At 45.0% G+C, this 23973-nt stretch overlaps 1 protein-coding gene across 1 annotated transcript in view; it reads right to left on the reverse strand.

Moving 5' to 3' along the window:
• The window catches only part of LOC309549578 (visual pigment-like receptor peropsin), a gene marked incomplete at its 5' end in the record, with an annotated part of 81644 nt that overhangs the window by 45798 nt on the left and 11873 nt on the right, over window positions 1-23973 (reverse strand). Inside the window, one exon of the mRNA XM_082249951.1 lies at window positions 16665-16870. Coding sequence (XP_082106077.1) covers window positions 16665-16870 — 206 coding nt within the window. The remainder of the gene's footprint in view (window positions 1-16664; window positions 16871-23973) is intronic.

The raw sequence follows: 23973 nt of genomic DNA on the forward strand, positions 1-23973 counted from the left end.
GGTTCTTGCGTTGGAGCCACCAAAATAAGCTGCTCCTCATGCTGTGGGAAATAAAGATATGCTGATCGTGATCTTCCGGATTCCACTGCCGAAGGAAGCCCCTCTGAAAGGGCCGCATTCGCCACAGTGCCCACTTGACCATAGGGGCCGTCGAGACCATTGTGCCGATGATCTTGAGACACTGGGATGCCGTCAGAAAAGAGGATGAGAGGGCTGGAAGGATCCTCTCCCGAACCACCGGGATTTTCTCTAGAGGCAGAGAAAGTGTATTCTGAACGGTGTTGAATTGAGCCCCTAGATAGACCAGATGTTGAGAGGGCTCCAGATGACTTTTTTGAAGATTCAACAACCACCCGAACTCCATGAGAGTTGTAGTGACCAGGTCCCTGTGGAACAAAAGTTGATCCCGGTCTTGTGACAACAGTAGAAGATCGTCCAAGTAGTGATGTAGACGTACACCCTTTTTTCTGATTAGAGCCACCACAGCTAGAAGGACCTTGGAAAACACCCTTGGGGATGTGGACAGGCCAAAAGGAAGGCAGATGAACTGGAAGTGTTGATGTTCTACCGCGAAACGAAGGTACTTGTGGAAGTTTACTGCTATAGGCACATGGAAATACGCGTCTTTGAGATCTATTGACACTAGCCAGTCTCCTGGAAGTACTGCTTTCTGGATAGTAGATAAGGTTTCCATTTTGAACTTTTCGTTCTTGATGAACCTGTTGAGATAGGTGAGATCTATCACAGGGCGCCAGGATCCATTCTTCTTCTGTACTCGAAAGAGGGGCGAGTACACGCCTTGGAATCTTTCCTGCACGGGCACCGGAATTATTGCGCCCTGAGCTACCAAAGTGCTTACATAGTCGAGCAAAACGTTTCTTTTCTCGTCCTGAGAAGGCAAGCGAGTGGGAATAAATCTGGACACGGGATCTGTTGAGAAAGTCCATGTGTGTCCTGTGGACACTGTCCTGATGGTCCAGAAGTCTGAGATTGAGGCCGCCCAGACACGCTGAAAGTGGAGCAGGCGTGCCCCCACCTGGCATGTCTGAACGGGCCCAATCTCAAAAGGACTTCGAGGTTTCTTGACCGGAAGGTGCTGAGCCTCTGACCGGCTTACGAGAGGATGCTTGGCTGCTCTTCCAATTTCTCCTGTAATCTCGCCCAGGCCTATATGAGCGGGCATCCTTTGATCGCTCTGCAAACTGCTTTCTTGGTTGCTGCTTCTTAGGGCCAAAGAGGCGCCTATCTTGGGGAAGGAGACCTGACTTTCCACCCGTCACTTTAGTAATTGCATTATCCAATTTGTTTCCAAATAAAGAGGAACCTTCAAAAGGGATTTTGCACCAAGCCTGTTTAGAGGCTGGGTCTGCCAGCCAGGGACGCAACCACAGGGCCCGTTTGGCTGTGACAGAAGCCAACATGGATCTGGATAAGAGACGTAACACATCAATGGATGCTTCTCCAAGAAACACAGAAGCTAACTTCAGTTCCTGAACAGGAGAGTTCTCTACTGCATCTTCAGACACACTTCTTAATTTTAGTTCAACATCAGAAACCCAGGTTTCCATGGCCTTAGACATGGCTGCTAGTGCTAGCACAGGTTTACAAGCCGCACCGGCTGTGACATAAATTCTTTTTAAATCCAAGTCCATCTTCCTATCCAGAGGGTCTTTAAAGGACACCGCATTATCCAGCGGGAGTGTAACGTGTTTAGCCAGTCTGGAAACTGCAGCATCAACCAGAGGAGCTGATTCCAGGTGACTGACTTCTTCCGATTTAAAAGGATACAACTTGGACAGTTTGGAGGATAAGGAGGTCTTGCTGTCCCCTTTACTCCACTCTTCTAGGATGACATCCTTCAATTCTGACAGGAGCGGAAAGTTTAGCCGCTCTTTCCCCAAATGTTTGAAAAACCTTCTCTGTTTTACTTGTGGGGTACTGGGATCTTCCCATTTCAGAGCCTCTTTGACTGCTCTTATGAGAGGTGCAACAAGGGCAAAATCAAAACCCCCAACTGCACCTTCCTCTTCTTCCGAATCGCTCTCTGAGGATTTCCCGGAAGTGAAGCTTGGCTGAGAGGGACCTTGCTCTTCAGGAGCATCAGCAGGAGAGCTGGGAGTAGCAGATCCAGGTGTGGGACTAGCATTCCACTCCTTCATGGATTGTTGGACAATCCGTTTCACCAGGGATTCCAATCTCTGATCTTCAGACTCTCTTTCACCAGCTGCACGAGCGAAACAGGGCTCGCAAAGGGACTTGTCCTCCGGGACATGCGCCCCACAACCCCAACAGGCTCTCTGGGCCGTATGGCTACTGTGGCGGTGTGTGCGGTGTCTGGAGGAGGAATGTGAGCGTCTCCTCTCATGTCTGCTCCCTGATGGAGACTCACGGCGTCTTGACCTTGAAGATGATTCTCTTCGTGGCCTGACAGGGTCTCTTTCTTGACCAGACCTGGAGGAGCTGGGAGAAAGAGAAATCCAGGGAGACACAGGATTTAGCCATGAATCATGAGCCAGCATCCCTCCCTTCATATCCCTCTAAATGTACCAGCACTCACCTGTTGTGAGAGGGCTGGCCACAAGAGGGCGGTGAAGCAGGATCCATGTTTCAGGCAAAACCACAAACTCACTAGGAAGTAGAGCATACAGGGATCACTACAAAGCAATAAGGAACATTCAGGTGTTGTCCTAATATGCATCCAACCGCTCTCCCCCCCCCCCTGCATACCACAAAAGGGTATGCAGCATCCGGTCCCCACATACCTGGTAAAAAAACGGACAAGGTACCGGGAAGACGTCGCTATGCCCACAGTGCATTCCCAAATGCTCTGGAGCTGACAGGCGTTTAAATTTTCGCGCCAGGATGACGTCAGCGATGGCCGGCCGTGATCGCAAGTGCGCATGCGCGGACCAGGCCTCGCTTCCGATCGCGGCGAAGTGCGCATGCGCAGGCAGCGAGCGGAGCTCCATTACCACACAGCGCATGCGTCCGCCGGACTGAGCGGAGGGGAAGCAGGAAGGAGATGGCTGGAACGCACGGAGCGTTCCAGCCGCCATTGGGCCACCAGGGATAGCAAAGAAAGATAGTTTGGAGACAAACAAACATAACAAAAACACTGCCATGGAGGAGACAAATCTTCAGACCCTGTCAGGATATCCGTCGGCCATCCGAAGCACCGCACAGTTATCAGCCAAAGGGGATTTTGAAATGTCACTCACCCGCCCGTGGCTGGGCCCTGGACATAGACACCGACTTTTCATTCTGAGGTAAGCCGACCAAATTCCAACAGGAAATAATCCAAATAGTTGATCCTTGGAGGAGGACAAAAAAGGAACACTGGCTGTGCCTGCAAGCTGAAATTTATAGAGGGGGGTCCTATACCATTGGAGAGGAGGCGGGGTTAACCCACACGTAGGCTGCCATGGAGACTGCCAGGAAAACAAGGCTTACAATTCAACACTGCCACAAATGTATTGCTATCTGGGAAAAGGCCAGGAAATTAACTGGTAAAAGTAGCAGCCACAACAAATCTAAAAGCTATAGAAATTAAAGGTAAAGTCCTCAAACTTCATACAAACTGGCTCCGTTTAACGGTTTAACAGTATACTTTGTGAGTGCCTTTTTTCTTCGCATCACACTGCATTGTCTTAAACGTTTAATAAGAAGTTAAAAGAGAATGCATGAAAGCGCTTCAAATCCACAATCCCCCATTCCACAAACCCACTACCATCCCTGTATCTTCAAAATATAGACTTCAAGATTGTGTTTGGTAGAACTTGGCTAGTGTGAGGACAGTAAGGCTACAAACTTCAAGGTGCTATCTGGGAATTTCTTGCAGGAAACAAACAAAATTGGCAGCTGAGATCTAGCTGTGGATACATTGTGTGGCACTGTTATTATGCTGGAGCTTTAGAATATACTAGAAAAGGTTGGCAGGCGCTAGTAATGTTGGCACATATAATTACATTTTTTTGGAGGCCTCATGACAAAGTTCAGTATGTATCATCCACAGTAGGGATTTTGTAGTCATTGGTAATCCAAGACAGTCTTATTTTATTGAAAGTGTCGGGGGACAGGCATATTTATCTCTCTTTACCAGAAGAGGAGGAGAAGGAAGAAGAGGGTGCATTAGCAGAAGTTGCAAACAACTGACTGCTCTGTATCTGGGGGGGGGGGGGGGTAGAGGAGGAAAGTGTCAGCCACTCAAATATTTCCTGTGTGTGATGTGGCTGTAAAGCATGACTGCTCTGAGATAGAACAGGCAGCTGTGCCCTGCTTCTAGATTGTGTGACCCAGCCACTGTCTTGTCTTGCAGAACCTCTACCTCTCACTTAGGGGATTGCCTGCATTCAATAGCAGTAATGAAAATAGGAGATTAAATACACTGCTCAAAAAAATTAAATGAACACTTTTTAATCAGAGTATAGCATCAAAACAAGTAAACTCCTGGGATATTGATCTGGTCATTTAAGTAGAAGAGGGGGGTTGGTAATTAGTTTCAGCTTTGGTGTTAATGAAATTAACAGGAATGGTTTTACCATCCTGACTACTATTGATAGTGTTTTCATCAGCAAATTCTTAGATATAGTCCCTTATCAACCCCCCCAATAGTTTATATACTATTGATGCTAGACTAACTGGCCTGTAGTTTCCAGTAGGGTTGCTCCGATACTGATACCAGTAACGGTGCCGATACTAAGTATTTTCATAGGTATCGGTACTCATGCAAATGCATCGATACCCAAAACTGATACCTTCTGGTTCGGTTCTTTCAACTGTCAGCAGGATTTCCCCCGCTAACAGCTGAAATGTAAAGAGAAGAATGCCGGCAATTATTGGTTGTTAAGGAGCGGTGCAGCCACATCCAAAACAATCAATGACATTTCAGCTGTCCGGGATTCCCCTCCCTGCCTCCTCCTCCCCTCCCGCCAGCTGTCACCAGCCGGGCTGCATGTACTAAAAAAAAGCTGGCTAATGTGACAGCAGAGCTGACACCAGCATAAGGCTGTGTAGACAAGACAATAATCCTTGCAGCAACCGCCCTATACACACTCCTCTGCCCAGTCCACTGTGTTTCTTTTTTAGTAATAAAGGTTGTGGGAGTGGAGAACCCAGGTCAATTCACAGGCTCTGTCCTCTTACCTCATCCCTGGTTTTGCTGGGGGTGCGCATTGACCAATATACGACCAGTGGCAGACCGTGGGTCAGTCAGACTGAGGAGAAAGACAGTGGGCTCAGAGTTTAATTGGTTGTGGTGAAGAGAAAGGGGGGAGCTTTTGCAAACTGGCCTACCCATCATCCTGAATGTAGGTGCTACATTGCTGCTGTACAGACTCTTCCTATAACATTATTATTACTGACATTCCTGAAGTGCTGTGACCTGAGATTGTACAAATGTTGAGGATCCCCTGCAGCTTGCTAGGACTACAATTACAGCAAACACTGTTTCTGATAATTGATTGATTTGGGATACAAAGCTCACGAAAAATCGCACATTGTTGTCACCGGAAGTGTTTTTTAGGAAAGTCACTGGATCATCAATGAACTTTCATTACAACCACTTGTTATGAATTAGCACTTTATTTTGGGCACATTGCTCATTTGCATTTGGACTTTTGGTTCCTATGTTAACCCATTGTAGGCACTTTACAGCAATTTCTGGTGGTTATTATCATTTTACATTATTTAGCACTATTTGCACTTTCATTTTTATTATATATAGTGCCTACTTGCACATACATTGTGTCTCATCTGTTTATTCACTGCTAGCTTATTACAGCCTTCTTGCTGTTTATAGCTAATATTTTTTTGTGTCTGTAGCACTATTAGCACTTTCATCATCAGTATTTATTCACTGATCACTTTATCAGCAATTCAGCACTCTTTGTGTATATTTGCACAATTTGCACTGCTTTTTATTATAATAAGAAGGATTGATTTACGTATATCCACATTGTTATATTAATTCATATCTACACTTCTATTATACTCATCGTTTATGATAATTTTGTCCACTGAACATTTTATTGTGTCATTAGCACTTCAGCACTCATTGTGGGATTTTGCACATTTTGCACTGCTATTTTATTGTTTTTTTATGAAGGATTGTTATATATATATATATATATATATATATATATATATATATATATATATATATATATATTATCCTCACTATTTACGGTCGTTAGTTCTACCATACCACTATTTATTTGATTTTTATGATTATTATCTGTGATTTATTCTTCATATTCTACATACTACATTTATTTCATCTCCACGTTTTTTTCTGTGGTCCACCATTCCCAGAAATCAAGCGCTGATTTCCCTTCTTGTATCTTTTTGAGTATGTTGTGACACTACTGAATCAGCTGCTGATTTCGGTGTTCCACCAATACTCCATTATTTCACCTTTTATTCTTCACATTTACCTCAGTGGTAGCGCATTGGTTCCCCTCCTCTTTTTTCTACTGTTTCTGATAACACCAGAGCGCTGTCACTTCCTATGACACAGTGGATTCTGTTATAGACTGTGTGTATATACTGGGGCTTCCATTCTGTCAGCCAGCTCAGATTGCAATCGGGAGATGCAGTCACCCTGAGCATCAATTCACAACGTCTGTAACTTTTAGATGGTCACAGCCACAAACAAATCCAGCTCTCAACCCCCATTTCACCCCACCCTCAACTACTCTGACCTCACTTACTCTCCTACTTCCACCCTGCCCTCACTTACTCCCCTACTCCCCCCACACTGTCCTCACTTACCCCCCTACTCTCTCCCATTCTGCCCCACTTACCCCCCTACTTTCCCTATCCTGCCCTTACTTTCCCTCCTACTCCCCCCCCACCCTGTCCTCACTTACCCCCCTACTCCCCCCCCACCCTGCTCTCACCCCAGCCTCACCCAGTTTCACCTCTCCTCCTAAACCATCCCTCTACCTACTCTACCTAGGTGATAGGAATCGGTAATAGGTATCAGCGAGTACTTCAAAAAAGTATCAGTATTAATACTTGATGTAAAAAAAATGGTATCAGTACATCCCTAGTTTCCAGGAATATATCTCTGTCCTTATTTGAATATTGGTAACACTTGGGCTTTTTGTCAATAAGCTGGTACAATTCCTATCAGTACATTGTCAATAAAGATTAGGAATAATGGTCTGGCTATAACCTGACTGAGTTCTTTGAGGACTCTCGGATGTAAGCTATCCGGTCCTGGTGATTTGTGTTAAGCTTTTCTTGTCTTTCCTGGATGCCAGCTACTGTTAGCCACAAGAGTACATCCTAAGATGTGTTACTAACAATACTGTTGTGGTAGTCATACCCCTCCTTTTTCTGTATAAAAACTGAGGAGAAGAAAGCATTTAGTACAGTTGCCTTCTCATTGTCATTTGTAACCAACTTCCCTTCATTATCATTTACTGTATGTGGCCAATATGCTCTGACTTTGCTTTTTTAATGTTAATATATTGAAAAAATATCATGTTTTTTTTTTTTTTTTTTTACTCTCCTCTGCTTTGTGTTTTTCAGTCTTTTTTAGCTGCCCTGGTTGCATTTTTTACACTTCTTATTGAATTCCTTGTAGTGTTGGAGGGTCAAGTGAAACAAAAGGCAATAACTGTGGGGGAGGAGCTGATGGAGAAAATTGAAGTATTGTTGTTAGGTGTGGGTAGGATAGGCTTCTCTGAAGTGGAGGGTTCTCAGGGATCGTCTAAAAGCTAAAAAAGTAGGCGATAATCGAACAGATTGGGGTAGGGCGTTCCATAGGATTGGAGAAGCTCTGGAAAAGTCCTGGAGGCGAGTATGGGAGGAGGTGACCAGGGAGCTAGAGAGCAGGAGGTTTTGAGAAGGACGAAGAGAGCGATTGGGTTGGTATTTTGAGACTAGGCTAGTGATTTAGCTGGGAGCTAAATTGTGGATGGCTTTGTAAGATGCTGTTAGTATTTTGAATTTAATTTGTTGGGTGAGCAGAAGCCAGTGGAAGGATTGACAGAGAGGAGTAGCAGACACTGAGCAATTGGAAAGGTGGATGAGTCTGGCAGCAGCATTCATGATGGATTGAAGGGGGAATAGCCTATGTAGAGGTAAGCCAATGAGAAGGCTATTGCAGTAGTTGAGGCACAAGATGACCAGGGCGTGAACTAGGAGCTTTGTTGTGTCATTGGTTAGTTAGGGGTGTATTTTGGAGATGTTGCGGGCTTGAGGTGGCAAGATTTGGACAGTGATTGGATGTGGGGCTTGAAGGAGAGTTCAGAGTCCAGGACAACACCTAGGACCTAGGCATGCGGGGATAGGCTGATAGTTGTGCTATCGATATTGACAGAGAGATTGGGGGAAGGGGCACGTGGTGGAGGAAAAATTATAAGTTCAGTTTTGGATAGATTGAGTTTGAGGAAGTGGAGTGACATCCAGATTGATATATCTGATAGTAAATTATTGATACGTGAGGAGACTGAGGGAGTGAGCTGATTTGGATATCGTCAGTGTAGAGATGGTATTGGAAGCCATGGGAGGCTATCAGCAGACCCAGAGAGGAGGTGTAGATTGAAAATCGGAGACGTCCAAGAACAGAACCTTGGGGGACCTTACCAGAGAAAGGAAGAGGAGAGGAGGAAGTAGAATTGTAAGTAACGCTAAAGGTGCGGTTGGATAAGTAGGAAGAGAACCAGTGAAGAGCACAGTCACGAAGACCAAAGGCGTTGCGTTTTTTGAGGAGGAGGGGGTGGTCAACCATATCAAATGCAGCAAAAGGTCCAGGAGTAGGACTGCATAATAGTGTCTGTTAGAAAATCGTTTGTTAGTTTTCGGAGAGGTTTCTGTGGAGTGTTGAGGCCGAAAACAAGACTGAAGGGGATCAAGTAGGTTATTATCGGCAAGGTGGCCGCTCAGTCGGTTGTAGACCAGTCATTCAAGGAGTTTGGATAAAAAGGGGAGCAAGGAAATAGGGCGTAGGTTGTTAAGATTGGTTGGGTCCAGTGAGGGCTTTTTAAGTAAGGGGCTGACTAGTGCATGTTTTAGAGAGTTGGGGAAGATGTCAGAAGAGAGGGAGAGATTTAAGATGTGGGTTAGAGAGTGTAGAATAGAACCAGAGGGTGAATGTAGCATTTGCGAGGGAACAGGATCCAGAGGGCAGGTGGTTAAGTGGACGTTAGCAAGTAGTTTAGCAACCTTGTCTATAGTGGTGGGGTTGGATGAGGAAAGTAGTAATTGCACCTGTGGGCATGAAGTGTAAAGCATGGAAGGTATCTTAACAGCTGAGATCTCCTCACAAATTGTATCAATCTTCTGTTTGAAGTGGTTGGCAATCTCCTGGGCAGTGAGTGAGTTAGTGGGTGGAGGCAGTGGAGGATGAAGTAGAGAATTAAAGGTAGTGAAGAGTTGCCAGGGGCAGGATGATAAGTTGTTAATGAGAGTGATAAAATAGGTCTGCTTGGAAGTGTGTAGACTGGAATTGTATTTTTGGAGGGCAGATTTATATTGGTTGAAATCTTTCTGAGACCTAGTCTTACGTCATAGGCGCTCAAGAGCACGGCTATAATTTTTCAGTGTTATTTGTTTGCCAAGGTTGAAGGGGTTGGGCTTGGTTCGATGTGTAGTGAGTGGGGCCAGGGAGGCTAAATGTGAAGCGTTGTAGACAAAAGTGGCTAGGTTGGTGCAGGACAGGGGTGCGATTTTGTCATAGAGGTGGTCGGTAGCAGAGTAGAGAAGAGAAGGGTTGAGATGGCGTAGGTTTCTATGGGTAACTGTAAGGCAGTTGGAGGGAGAGGAGGTGAAGGAGAGGGAGAGAGTGAAACGAATAAGGTAGTGATCAGAGAGAGGCAAAGGATAGTTAGAGTGGTTGCATGGAGTGCATAGGTGGGAGAAAACAAGGTCAAGGATATTCCCTTTAGAGTGAGTAGAAGCATGTATCCATTGCTTCAGGTCAAAGGAGGAGGTTGGACTGAGAAGTTTGGAAGTGGCAGGAGTGTTAGTATTAATAGGGATGTTGAAGTCGCCGAGAATGATTGTGGGGATTTCAGAAGAGAGAAAGTAGGGTAGTCAGGCAGAGAAGTTGTCAAGAAAGGTTGATACTGGTCCAGGGGGGCAATAAGCTATCCATAGAGAAACAGGAGAGAAAAGATAAATGCAGTGTGCCTCAAATGAGGAGAGTGACAGAGAGAGAGGTGGGTAAAGTACCTGAGAGGTGCTATGTAGGGCTAGAAGGATTCCGACACCCCCTCCCTTGCGTCCACTGGGTCTGGGGGAGACCACCTTGGGATAGGGCAGCAGAAGATGGAGTGTCGGATTCATGAAGCCAGGTTTCGGTAATGACGAGTAGATTAAATGAGTTTGTGATAAAAAGGTCATGGAGAGAGGTGAGTTTATTACAGACCGAGTGGGCATTCCACAGAGTGCAAGAGAGAGGGAGTCTGGTCTTTGGAAGAAGAGAGATGGGAACTAAATTGTGCTGATTGCGGCTGCAGCCAGAGGGTGCATGGTAATGAGTGTGTTGAGTACAGGTAAATGATGGAGGCCCAGGGTTTTGGGATATATCTCCAGAGGTTAGGAGAAGCAAAAAGGTGAGGGAGGTAAAATTAGAATGTGATTTATATGAAGGGACATGCCCCAGTGTCCTGGAGGTTTTGTGTGTGTGTGGATTTATAAATAGCAGGAGATGGTGAGTGCAGTAATAAGAAGAGGACAGAAGTGAGGGTGATATATAGAAGCTGTGGGGTGGAGAAGAGAGGTGAAGGAGAGAGAGTTTAAGGATAGATGACACGGCTGTCAGAAGGAGTGGTAGAGAGAGTGCATGTTACAAGGAGAAAGAGCTGAAGGGGTAATCAAGGTCACCTGTAGACTGTGTGGTGTTTATCTCAGCATTTCCTGTGTTCATTCACTTTGTGCATTCGCTGAAGTGCAGAGTCAGAAGTGCTTCCACTTATACAAATAGCCCCATTTTGAGAAAGAGCCCCAACAGCAAATATGCCCCCCCTTTGCAAACGTGCTTTCCCCAAGTGATGCTTACTTATATACTGTTAGAGGTGGGGGTGGGTGCTTTCCAATTAACTAATCAGGAATTAATAAAGTATGACTGGCTAAACAGAGCAACATTTTAAATTCAGAAACAGATTTACAAGAGGACAGCTAACAGATAAGAAACAGGCTATAAATTTAAAAGGTAAGACATAGGGAGACATTAAAGCATTGCAATGAGAACAGTCTACAGATGGTTAAGCAAAATAAACATACTACAGTTAAAGACAGAACATAAGGAGAGCAGTTTTCAGTATTACAGCTTTGGGTGGAGTCGCAGCAGTGTGAACATACCACGGTTAAAGACGGAACATAAGGAGAGCAGTTTTCAGTATTACAGCTTTGGGTGGAGTCGCAGCAGTGTGAACATACCACACTTAAAGACAGAACATAAGGAGCGCAGTTTTCAGTATTACAGCTATTGGTGGAGTCGCAGCAGTGAGAACATACCACGGTTAAAGACGGAACATAAGGAGAGCAGTTTTCAGTATTACAGCATTGGGTGGAGTCGCAACAGTATGAACATACCACAGTTAAAGACAGAACATAAGGAGAGCAGTTTTCAGTATTACAGCTTTGGGTGGATTCGCAGCACTATGAACATACCACAGTTAAAGACAGAACATAAGGAGAGCGGTTTTCAGTATTAGAGCTTTGGGTGGATTCGCAGCACTATGAACATACCACAGTTAAAGACAGAACATAAGGAGAGCAGTTTTCAGTATTACAGCATTGGGTGGAGTCGCAACAGTATGAACATACCACAGTTAAAGACAGAACATAAGGAGAGCAGTTTTCAGTATTACAGCTTTGGGTGGAGTCGCAGCAGTGTGAACATACCACAGTTAAAGACAGAACATAAGGAGAGCAGTTTTCCGTATTACAGCTTTGGGTGGATTCGCAGCAGTATGAACATACCACAGTTAAAGACAGAACATAAGGAGAGCAGTTTTCAGTATTACAGCTTTGGGTGGATTCGCAGCAGTATGAACATACCACAGTTAAAGACAGAACATAAGGAGAGCAGTTTTCAGTATTACAGCTTTGGGTGGAGTCTAAACGTACCATTGCACAGAATGGCCGCAACCCTCCTAATCTCAGGTCCCCCGCTGGCGCTCCTGGCCCCTCCTATCTGTCCAGTTGGGCTTCCCATGGGGGCTACAATGCATGCTCACTTTCGAGCCCTGCTGCTGTGTCCTTTAACACAGAGAGTGGCACTCGTCCCCCCTGCTCCCTTGTCACTGGCTTTGATTAACAACCAATGGCTCCCAGAGCCCCAGCAAAGCCAGAGAGACACAGAAGTGAGGGGTGAAAGGATCTGCGGACGTCCACTGCACTGGATCGCATAAGGGCTCAGGTAAATAACAGCGGGGGGGAGGAGTGATGCTGATGCGTAAACATTTTTTACCCTAATGCAAGTAATGCATTCAGGTAAAACATGTTTTAGGCTTTAGAACCACTTTAAGATCTGAGAAATCACAGACATCTGATACAAATATTGGAGCCCCTTTCCATGTGTAAGTGAAAAACCAAGGTGACACATATACATTGTCCACAATTCTGCCTGCCAATTCACTTACAATATTATGTATATGCATTTTAATATTTTAAGTGAAAAAAAGTACACAACTGTTTTTACTAACCCAGCTTACTACTGAGTGTTGCTGTACATTGTGGTGTGCTACAATACTGTTGCACAGCCTTAGGATATTGGAGTGTCTTTTAACATGAATGCCTGTATAACCATGTTCCATGTGTTACAGCATATTGCAGTAATGGACATGGTACTACATAGCGGTAATGTGAACAGGCCCTTAGTGTTTATGAACCTTAACTGTAAGCAATAACAGCTAAATACATTTTATGGTTGGGAAGTAGCAATGATTATTATTGAGACATGAATGGAATTTGACACAAACATGACATAACTACACCCCCCCCTTTTCCAACAGGATTTGCACATAATCCGTAACATATCCTATCTTAACATTGCACAAAGACAAGTAGATCTCATAAGTAATTACAATATGTTCCTCTTGTTGTTGACGTTGCCATCAATCCTGCCTGATATGATAATTGTGGCTAACTAAGACCATTTAGCATTTTGTGTATATACATTGTAAGCATCATGCAGTTTTCCTTGCAAGGTGAGAGATTACTTTACCAACCCCGAGCTTTATTTTGGTATTGCAGCACATCATAATGCAACCGCCCTAGGTGACATATAACTCTGATCTATTTCTTGTGACTCTTGTATTGCATATGGTTACTTTTTGTTACCCAAAAAATAAAATAACAAATGTATTCACATTACACAAAAGGGCAACAAGAAATTATTATCACATCACCTGTAAATAAAAAGAAAGCCTGTTTTATACTGAGAAGTTTCTCTTTCACTAGCTCTGTTTATCTATGGCGTGGCAGCTGTCTCTGAAAATGTTACCAACATTTTTTCCTAATCCCTTTTTAACAGAGTTAGGATGGATTGAAAACAGATTGCAAAGTAGCTATTGTGTGTCAACTTAGTCTGCAGATCTAATCCTTCCATTATCTGTTAATAAAGCTGCTGCACAGGTCACATAAACCACATCCGATTTTTTCGTCAGTTGGATTTTGCTGAGTTTTAGTTCCGAAGTATTTGAAAACAGCACATAGTATTACACTGTAATCAAAGACGTTTTTATTGAAGTTGTCCAAATAATGACCTAGCATATATTTTTTCCACCGTTCTTTAATTTCCTTAAAACTAAATCTTAAAAACATTTATTTAGCATGCAGTATAATACATACTTTAACTACAAGAAATAGAAGAAGTCCAAAGAAGGTTCACAGTTAAAGGCTTACTTTTTAAAGTGAGAGGTTTTTGGCCGTTACTGGTTTAATAATTTAAAGTAAAAAGTAAAGGCTGTTCACCTACAAAAGTGAGTATTCATTTTGCATGGTGATTATCAGTAAATAAGGTGAAGCTATATTCACTTTAAATATCCAATTATGTGCAAGGGAAATAAAAAGAAACGTGATTTTTGTTAGCACTCATTCAACAGACAATTAAAAAAATTACAAGTTTAAATGTGTCTGTTTAAATATAAATATCAAACATCACTTTTAGAAACAGTGGAAGGGAGAAGAAGGAGAAGGATGGCCAGCAGTTGAGCACATGATCCATAAGCTAGTCATCCCTTGTCTGGGGGAGTCTTAGAAGAGAATGTGTACACCATGTATATATGTGACTACTTATTGAAATCTTCTTATATAACTTATAGAACACTAGCTGGTTCTCTGGTCTCTGATTAAGCCCTGAAGAAGCGAAGTCAAGCGAAATGCGTTGGCTGCACAGGGACCATATCCATCCTTCTGACTGAGACTCTACCATCTGGTTACTTACTTTGTGTTCCATTTTAAATATATGTGGTATATGTATATATGTGCTTCTAGGCATGTTTTCATGCCCTTTTTATTGATTGATAGTTCATAAAATGTGTTTTAACCTTACTACGGTGTGGCGTTGAGTCTATTGACCATCTCATTTGAGCCTTGAAAGCCCCACTTTTGTCTATATTTTTCTTCATAGTATATAGGGGTGTGGCTCATATCTTACGGCAACTATTTTTGCTAGTATTAAAATCTCACGTAGTTTCCTTGAAGGAAACTACCTTTTGCCAGCAGGAACAACGTTCTATATATTTTTCTTTATTTTACATCAGAATGCTCCCCAGTATTGGCCTGCATGTCAAGTCCACAGTATACTTTTGTTCCACATACATGGAATACATACAAGGAGAAATCAGTGAATGCATGTTCATTGGTCTCCTTTCCGTCAACCTAGCAATACCCAGTGGGGGAAGATATTCAGAGGATCTGTGAAAGTAATCCGGCTGGCTTGCTTCCATCTAAAATTCAACAGTCAAATTGAGTGTGCAACCCCCCCCCCCGCATTTGTCAGGTCAGGTACTGATGTGGACGAGAAGGCCTTGCTCACAGTCTCTGCTCTAATTCATCCCGAAGGTGTTCTATCAGGATGAAGTCAGGGCTCGGTGCAGTCCAGTCAAGTTCCTTTACCCCAAACTCGCTCATCCATGTCTTTATGGAACTTGCTTTGTGCACTGGTCCATATCATTTGGTAGAGGGGGGATAATAGTGTGGGGTTGTTTTCCAAGGGTTAGGCTTGGCCTCTTAGTTCCAGTGAAGGGAAATCTTAGGGAGTCAGCATACCAAGACATTTTGGACAATTACATGCTTCCAACTTTGTGGGAACAATGGCTCCTTCCTGTTCCAACATGACTGCTCACCAGTGCACAAAGCAAGGTCCATAAAGACATGGATGTGTGAGTTTGGGATTTTGCAGCTGGATTTTGACTGAGGTAAATTGTTTATTTGTGGATGTTACATCACTCCAGAGCAGGTAAATGGACATTGCCAGAAAATATGAAACATATTACCTGTCGTAGTTCCACAACTCCATCATTCAGAATTTGGTGGTATGATTTATGTAACATGGCAGGCCCTTAATACTATCTCATTAGAATCTTGTACCCCATTTCCCAAGAAATGATTGGCAATTGAGGATTTGTATGTGAAAAATAGTATTTTTTTTCCATTGCTAGGCAGATAGTTGAATATCTTGCTCAGATTCCCTAGCAGTGCTATTTAACCCCCCTGCCATTAGTGGTTAGTGGAAGTGTTCCTCGGTCCCCTCCCTTCATTGGTGATCGGTGGCAGTATTTTTTAAACTCTCCACCTTTGGGAGTCCTGCATTGGTAACCAGTGGCAGTGTTTTTAAATCCCTCCACATTGGTGGTCAGTACAATAACAATGAAATTAAAATTTACTTGGTCACATGCTCCCGCAGTGTTCTCTCCTCAATGAGGCCTGTATTACACTTGAACTATTGGGTGGAGTTCACTCTGCCTGACAATACTGTCTTTACTCCAGTGTTGCCAGCCTGCCACCCTGCTGCAGCTTTGCTTTGCTGCAGCTTTGCAAATTCCACAGGTACCCAACACGTGGTGGCCCAGGACACAGTGGGCCACAAACAGGAAGCCAGTAGGACATATATGGCCTATGCGACGCATTAATGCATTTTGGGCAAATTGGGACCTTACAGAGGTAAGTAAATTATGATATTCTTGATCTTTGCTTCTTACACAGGCTTGGACATTTCAAGAGCCTGGAAGGCATAATCTCACAAAGTCCTGGTGTTGTGTTAATATCACAAGCTAATCACAAACAAAAGCAGTAAACCAAGGGAAGTAAAAATTGTGAATGCCTTTCTACAACTACAATGTACTTTGGTTTCTCAGGAATAATAAAACATTTTCTGAACAATTGGCTGGACTGCATTCCTTTGCAACTCTTTGATTGTGTTTAGCAGGTTTTATGCATTGCAAATAAAGGTTAAAATGCCAAACACTGAGATGTACAAATGGCTTTTTTAAAGTTGTGCAAGGAACAATGATATTTCTAAAATCATTGGTAACATTTTTTGGAACCTTACAAATATTTTAAAAAATGCACAGGTGAATAGGTAGTTTATGAGTGCAAGTATAGGGTTAGACAAATTACCATTACAGATTTAAGCCATAAGTAAGCTAGTGTGCTCACAATCTGTAAATAAAGTATTTGTGAAGAAAACTATCATTTATTCCTACCTGGCATGTCCATATTGAGGTGATAAGAAAACCATCATCTCTGAAGACATTAAAGATCTCTATGATGCCTCTAGAGTAGCCAAATACAGATATGCTGGCATCCGACACTGCCAGGTTAAATGTAAGATAATCTGTGGGCAACAAGTTGGTTTTCTGTTTGTATAATATAAATATTACAATGCTGTTGCCAAACCAAGACATCCAACCTGTGGAAAAAGGAAAAATAAATGTTAACACAAATAGGTGAATACAGCAAATAACTATGATTTTGTAAATCTTTAATTACACCAGTAACATATTTTTATTATTCTGAGCATGGCTTTAGACCATTCATGTTTTTAATTTTGCCAGGTAGAAACAAAGGTGTCAACAACCCTATTCTGTTTATCCTATCTTATAGTGTTTCCAATATATTGACGGCTGATCTTCTCCACCAGTAGTTCCTGTAAGTTCTTAGTGCAAAAGCTAGTCTTCTTTATTGTTTCTTGAGAGCTCTCAGTGTTTAGTACAAAGCCTACATTTTAGTGACCCAATGAGCTGTTCATAGAAATCATTAATGTCCATTTACATTGTACATATTGTTTACATTTCTTAAAGGCCAGCATTTATAATTTCCCTAGCCTTATCTTTTTTGGAACCACATGCCAGTTTGTATATTTTTTTAAGAAACCTGACATTAAACAATTTTGGGCTGCCATTTCTGAGCTTTCTTGAAAATTCTGGTTTCCTGACTGTCATGCTGACCCTTTGGGCCAACAGTAAGTGACTGAATTCTAGTTGCTTATTGCCATGCTGATCCTCCTGCTGCAACAGCTTCATTGACCAACCTAGAGGAAGTATGACCATAATGACTTCTGACTTTTGTCTGATTTTCTTGATTGGCAATTTGGCATCTTTGTTCCAGGCATTTTCAGAAAGAGGCCAGCAATAGCAGCTCCAGCATTTCTCTTGGGGTCTCTTATGTAAATATTTTTTTTTTTTTTTTTTTTTTTACTGTTTCAAAGATTTTATTGGAGTTAACAAATGTAGTACAACGTTTAACATGCACTGGAGAATTACAGAGAAACAACTAATAACCCATAGGGTACAGAGAGCAAACAGTAAAGTAACAAACAGTCGTAACCTCAGGAAAACCTCAGTAAGTGACAACAAAGGCTATGAACCAATGGGGGATCTCGGGATGGAGAAGGGTAAAAGGAACCCATCCCCTAGGCACCCCGTAAAGGGAACAAGCTGTGCCCAGGAGGAGAGGCGCGGCCAACAAGCACTCACCAAGTTATGAGGCAACTGCAAGAGGGTAATCAGATCCCGGAGGAGGGAAGCGTGGGACAAATAGGGCTGTCCTGGGCAGGGACCAAGACAGCTGGAGCATGAGGTTACGAGTAGCAAACAGGGGGAAACATAGCTCTCCGTTACCACATGACCAGTGGTTGAACAATAGTAGTTGAACCAGACAAATACGTTGTCAAAAAAGAAAACGAAAAAGAGAAAAGAAAAAGAAGAGGGGTCAATAGATAGCAATAATGGAAAAAAGAGAGGGGGGGAGGAGGGGAACAGAACAGGGAAGTAAAGAGGAGGGTGAGAGAGGGGTGGGTGGGAGAGAGAGAGAGGGAGGGGTGGGGGGGGGTAAGACAGGTCGCCGGGGGGGGACACCAGAAATAAGCAGTGTGAGCTATGCAAAGCTTGAAAGCCGATTAAGGAAGCAGCAAGGCTTCGTCAAAGTTGGGGGGCAGATAATGGGTCACCCAGGGGTGCCAAAGTTTATCAAACTTCTCCACCTTGTCAGTTAAGATCGCTTCTATTTTTGCATGGATCATCGCGTTGGTGACTCTATGTTTGAGTTCTGGCAAAGGCAAATGGGACGTCTTCCAAGCTTTCGCTATAGTTTGTTTGGCCGCTGTGGTGACCTGCAGGAATAACTTATGTCGAAATTTAGAAACATTGTCTGGTTTCAGGTTCAACAGGGCCAGCGAAGGATCCGGGGAGATGGGTACTTCCATGAGGGTGGAGAGGATTCGAAAGACCGCTTGCCAAAACTTTTGAACTGTAGGGCAAGTCCACCAGATGTGCATGTGCGTGCCTACAGCTGAGCAACCCCGGAAACATACGGAGGGGTGCGTGGGTAAGAACTTAGCAATGCGCGCTGGCACAAGGTACCAGCGCATTAGAACCTTGTAATTCGTCTCGGATGCCACTACATTTTGCGAGGCAGCCTTCGTCGTCTGCCAAATTTGTGACCAGTCTGCGGGGTCAAGCGTAAGCCCCAAATCATGTTCCCATTTAGCAGTGTACGGGGGGGGGGTTCGACTCGGGGGGTCTGAGAGCCTGGAATAGAGCATGGAAATCAGGCCACGGGTATGTGGGTCGTGAAGGCAAACGTGTTCGAAGGAGGTCAGGGTGGGCAAGGAAGTGTCGGTTTGAATGCACGGAGTTAGGAAGTGTTTAATCTGTAGATAGTGGAAGATTTCAGAGCTTGGGAGCCTATGTGCGTCTTTTAGTGTTTGGAAAGTCTTGAAGGCATTAAACAAGATTAAGGAGTGTGCCCTAACGAGGCCCATCTGTGGAACGAAGACGGAGAGTCCCAAGCTGGGGGAAAAGAAGGGTTATGTAAAAATGACAATAGAGGGTTGTGAGGTGACTGGAGTTTGTATTTGAATTTCAGTGTGTTCCAGAGACGAAGGGAATGGCACAAGATCGGGTTAGTTAGTGAACGACGGTCTGAGGGTGCCAGCCACAACAGATTAGCTACAGAAAGGGGATCACATTCCACTGCTTCAAGGGACACCCAAAGGGGGATTTCTTGGGTGGCGTGCCACTTGGGCAGCTGTGCCAACTGAGCCGCCTGGTAATATTTGGCAAATTGGGGAACACCCAAACCTCCCTGTAGCTTGTGAAGGTAGAGGACCCTACGGGGGATCCTGGGCCTGGATTTGCCCCAGATGAAAGAGAAGGTTCGGCACTGGAGTTGCTGAAGGTAATAAGAGGGGACAGGTACAGGCAAAACCCGGAACATGTACAGTATTTTAGGCAACAAGGCCATTTTAGCTACGGTGATCCGGCCTAACCAGGCTACAGGTAAAGGAGCCCAAGTTTTCATGAGTTTAGTGAGGTGACGCAACATGGGAGGGTAGTTGGCCGTGAAAAGTTCCGATGGATCCGCCGTGAGCTTAATTCCCAGGTAGGGAATGTGATGAGTAGCCCAGGTAAAGGGGAGTACAGACTGCAGTTGCTGAAGGAGTGGGGGGGGCAAGGAGATGTTAAGAGCCTTCGACTTTCGGGGGTTGACGACTAGTCCAGAAAATGCAGCAAATCGTTGTAGGAGAACAAGGAGATTGGGGGTGGAGGTTAGCGGGGATGTGAGAAACAGGAGGATATCATCTGCAAATAAGCACAATTTGTGGTGATGTCCTCCTATTTCCAAGCCTTTAATATCAGGACTAGCACGAATTTTCTGGGCCAGAGGTTGGATAGCGAGGGCGAAGAGGAGAGGGGAAAGAGGACACCCTTGTCTGGTGCCGCAGCCTATAGGGAATGTGGGAGATCTAAATCCCGCATATCGAACAAAGGCTGATGGCGAAGAATAAAGTGAGGAGATCCAGGCTAAGAAGTGGGGCCCGAAACCCCACGTGCGGAGCACAGTGTGCAGGTACGACCAAGATAGGGTGTCGAAAGCTTTTCTAATGTCAAGGGAGACAAAGCACGTAGGGACTTTACGTTGGCGGGCCAGGTAAGCTAGGTGTATCGCTCTACGCACATTGTCACCAGCCTGACGGCAGGGGATAAAACCTGTTTGGTCCCTGTGCACTAAAGATCCCACTATCGGGTTTAGGCGGGCCGCTAGGATTTTGGCCATGATCTTAATGTCAATATTAAGGAGGGATATCGGGCGGTAATTAGCCCAGGAAGTGTCATCAGTCTGTGGTTTAGGGATCATCGAGATGGCAGCGGTGAGGGAATCAGGACCAAAGGAATGGCCCCTGAGTACAGAATTTTAAGCCTTGGTCAGCATAGGAGTCAGGAGGTCAGAGAAATGTTTGTAGTAAGAGGCTGTAAACCCATCTGGACCCGGTCGCTTATTGAGTTTAAGAGTTTTGATTGCATTACGAATTTCGAGGTCCGAGATGGGTGAGTCTAGAGCTTCACGTTGCGAAACTGATAAGGCGGGCAAGTCGAGGTCTGAGAGGAAGTCAGAAGTCTGCGCGTCGGGGGAGGGTTGAGGAGGAGAGTAGAGCTTGGACAGGTGGTGACGAAATGTCTCTAAGATCTTGACCGGATTGCTAGTGTGGGTTGTGGGGGAGGTTTTAAGGCGTATAGGTTTTCGGACGACATTGGCATTACGAAGGGACAGAGCTAAAAATGTATCAGGTTTATTGGCTTTAATGTAAAACCTGTGATGAGACCGTCGCAGTTGCTTTTCGGCCGAATCAGTGAGGAAGAGATCCAGCTCCAACGCGGCCTTGTCCATGGCAAGTTTGCTGTCCGGGGTGGGTTGTGTTTGGTACTGGAGGTGGGCACTGGTGTAGGCTGAGTCTAGGGTGTGGTAGAGGTGTCGGCGTTCCTTTTTGCGACGAGAGGCCAGACTAATGAGGGCACCGCGGATGACTGACTTGTGCGCTTCCCAGAGCGTAAATGGCGTGACGTCAGTTGTGTCATTGTGGGCAATATAGTCTTTAAGCGCTCCGGCTATCTCCAGTCTGTGGGAAGGGTGGGTTAGGAGGGTGTCGTTCAACGACCAGGTGAAAGAACGCTGCTTGGGTATCAGGGAGTCGAAGGTGGAAACTACTGCGTCATGATCCGACCATGGGATTGGAAGGATCGAGGAAGCCAAGAGTGAGGGTGAAGTAGCTATGGAGGTGAGAATATGATCAATACGTGAGGATGTCTTGTGCGGGTTGGAATAAAAAGTATACTGCCGTTTCGACGGGTTATGTTCGCGCCACGTGTCGATTAGAGAGTGAGCGTGGAGTAGCTGCTGGAAGGTGAGTCTACTTGTGGACTGCAAAGGAGCGGCTGGGGATTTGTCCAGAAAAGGATATAAGACCTGATTGGAATCTCCACAGAGGATAACTGTGCCTTTTTTGTGTTCTTCAGTGATTCGGAGAAAGTGGGAGAGAAAGGCCTGGGGGTTTGCGTTAGGTGCATAGTAGGAAGCCAAGGTTACCTTCGTGTCTAATAAGGTGCCAATGAGTATAAGGTACCTACCTTCAGGGTCTGCAATGGATGAATGAAGTGTGAACGGTGCCGTTCTGTGGAAAGCTATCAAAACCCCCCTCTTCTTAACTGAGGCCGACGCTGTAAAAAATTGAGGGTAAGAGGAAGTTAAATATTTGGGGGTATGTGAGGCCGAAAAGTGCGTCTCCTGGAGGCAAGCTACATGCACATCAAGGGAGGCCAATGAGCGAAAGGCCTTGCGCCGCTTTTGTGGAGAATTGAGACCCTGCACATTGAGGGTCAACACATTTAAAGAGGCCATCGCGCAGGTGTGGGCTGGGAGCCTAGATTAAGGAACCAAGTTATAACAACCGGAGCCCCCCGGCGAGGAGGAGGGGAAAGGGGAGGGAGAGAAGGAGAGGCAGAGAGAAGGCTCAGACTAGGAAGATAAGAGGAGGAAAGGAGAGACACTGGGAGCAGCAGACATATCAGCTCAGGCAAAAGTACGAAAAACAAAAAACAAAAAACCAAGAACATCCTCCGTCAACGCAGTGGGAGAACACCTACGCTGAGGGAGGAGAGCCACCACCGGAAGTCTCCCGAGGGAGGGTTTCAGAGGTGGGTGGAGGCAGCAGTGTCAGCCGACGGGTGACAGACCCGCCCGTGGGCGAGATATGGTGATAAAGTCCATGTTGGTGACCAGGAGAGACAATAGGTTACAAAAGGAGGAGTAACCGTGTCAGGGTGTAGCATAACCAGTAGGTACAAGCACAATGTTAAAGAACATTAAAAAAAAAAAAATGGGGGGAAGGGAGATAGGGTCCATCAATGTCCCCAGCAGGGGGGATTCTTTGGGTAGAAGAGGAAAAGAAGTTCCCGGCAGGATTAGAGTTACCGTGAGTACAGTCCAGACTGTGCAGTCGTTGCTAGGATGGTCAAGCGTGGAGATGAGATGGTGATCCGTGATGCATAGCTACCTGACGAGAGATCCAGGGTCCGCCGAAGGAAGCCCGTGGGGTTGGCCTAGTGAACAAACTCAGTCTAGGGGACAACAAAAAACAAAAAAAAAACAAAAAAAGGGGTGGGGGAGAGAAAAAAAAAACAAAAACAACAAAAAACTTCAAAGTTAGCATATGAAGAACATTGTGGCGGGAGTCGCTCAAAAGCAGGTGGTACGAAATAAGCAAGGACTTGTGTAGATGAGGCTCTCAGTCCATCGAGTCCATAAATGCAGGCAAGGGGGAGATGTGCCGGCTCCGCTTAGGGGTAGTGGGTGTAGTGGCTGCAGGTTTCAGGGGGGAGCGTGAGGCAGAGCGCCTGCGCTGTTGTTGAGCTGTGGGTGTCACAGGGGCTGTAGTCAGGTGCAAGTCCTGGAGGAGCTGCTGGAGGTCATCAGTGGTTTTGCAAGTGTGCTTGCGGCCCTGGTAGGTGAAGCGCAGAGAAAAGGGGAAGCCCCAGGAGTAAATGATATGGTGTTGTTGGAGAACTTGTAAAAGAGGTTTGAATGCCCTACGCTTGGTAATGGTAGCCTTGCAGAGATCAGTAAAGAGCTGGTACGTGTAGCCCTGGAAATGTAGGGTATCTTTTTGCCTTGCAGCTTGAAGGAGTTGTTCCTTAGTTTTGTAAAAATGGAGCTTGGCTATGATATCCCTGGGAGGTCCCTCAGATTTACGGGGAGCTAAAGCCCTGTGTATGCGGTCCATTTCCAGGCGCTCAATAGGGATGGATGGGGAGAGTTCCTGGAAGAGAGCTGTTACCGTGGATTGCAAGTCCACCACAGTTTCAGGGATCCCCCTTATCCTGATATTAGAGCGTCTAGCTCTGTTCTCCTGGTCCTCTAAGTGGTCCTGTAAGAGCTGGTTTTCCTCCCTGAGGGCCTCTAGCTCGACTGAATGGTGAGAGACACTGATTTCAAGCTCGTCAGCCCTGAGTTCTAGGTCAGCAGTACGTTGGCCCAGTTCTCTAATTTCCTTAGTAAGCTTGTCAGTAATTTGGTCTGAGGTGGTTTTTAGGGCCTTATGGAGGATACGTTCAAAATTCTGCAGCATCTCAGTAGGTGAGGAGCCGTAAGCTGCAGTAGCCCTCTGGGTGAGTGGATAGTCGGAGTCAGACTCACCTTCATCGGGGTGAGGTAAAATGTTCCTGGGGGTCCTGGGTG

The sequence above is a fragment of the Pelophylax lessonae genome (genome assembly GCF_965119305.1).
Source record: "Pelophylax lessonae genome assembly, chromosome: 3".
Classification (NCBI taxonomy): Eukaryota; Metazoa; Chordata; class Amphibia; order Anura; family Ranidae; genus Pelophylax; species Pelophylax lessonae.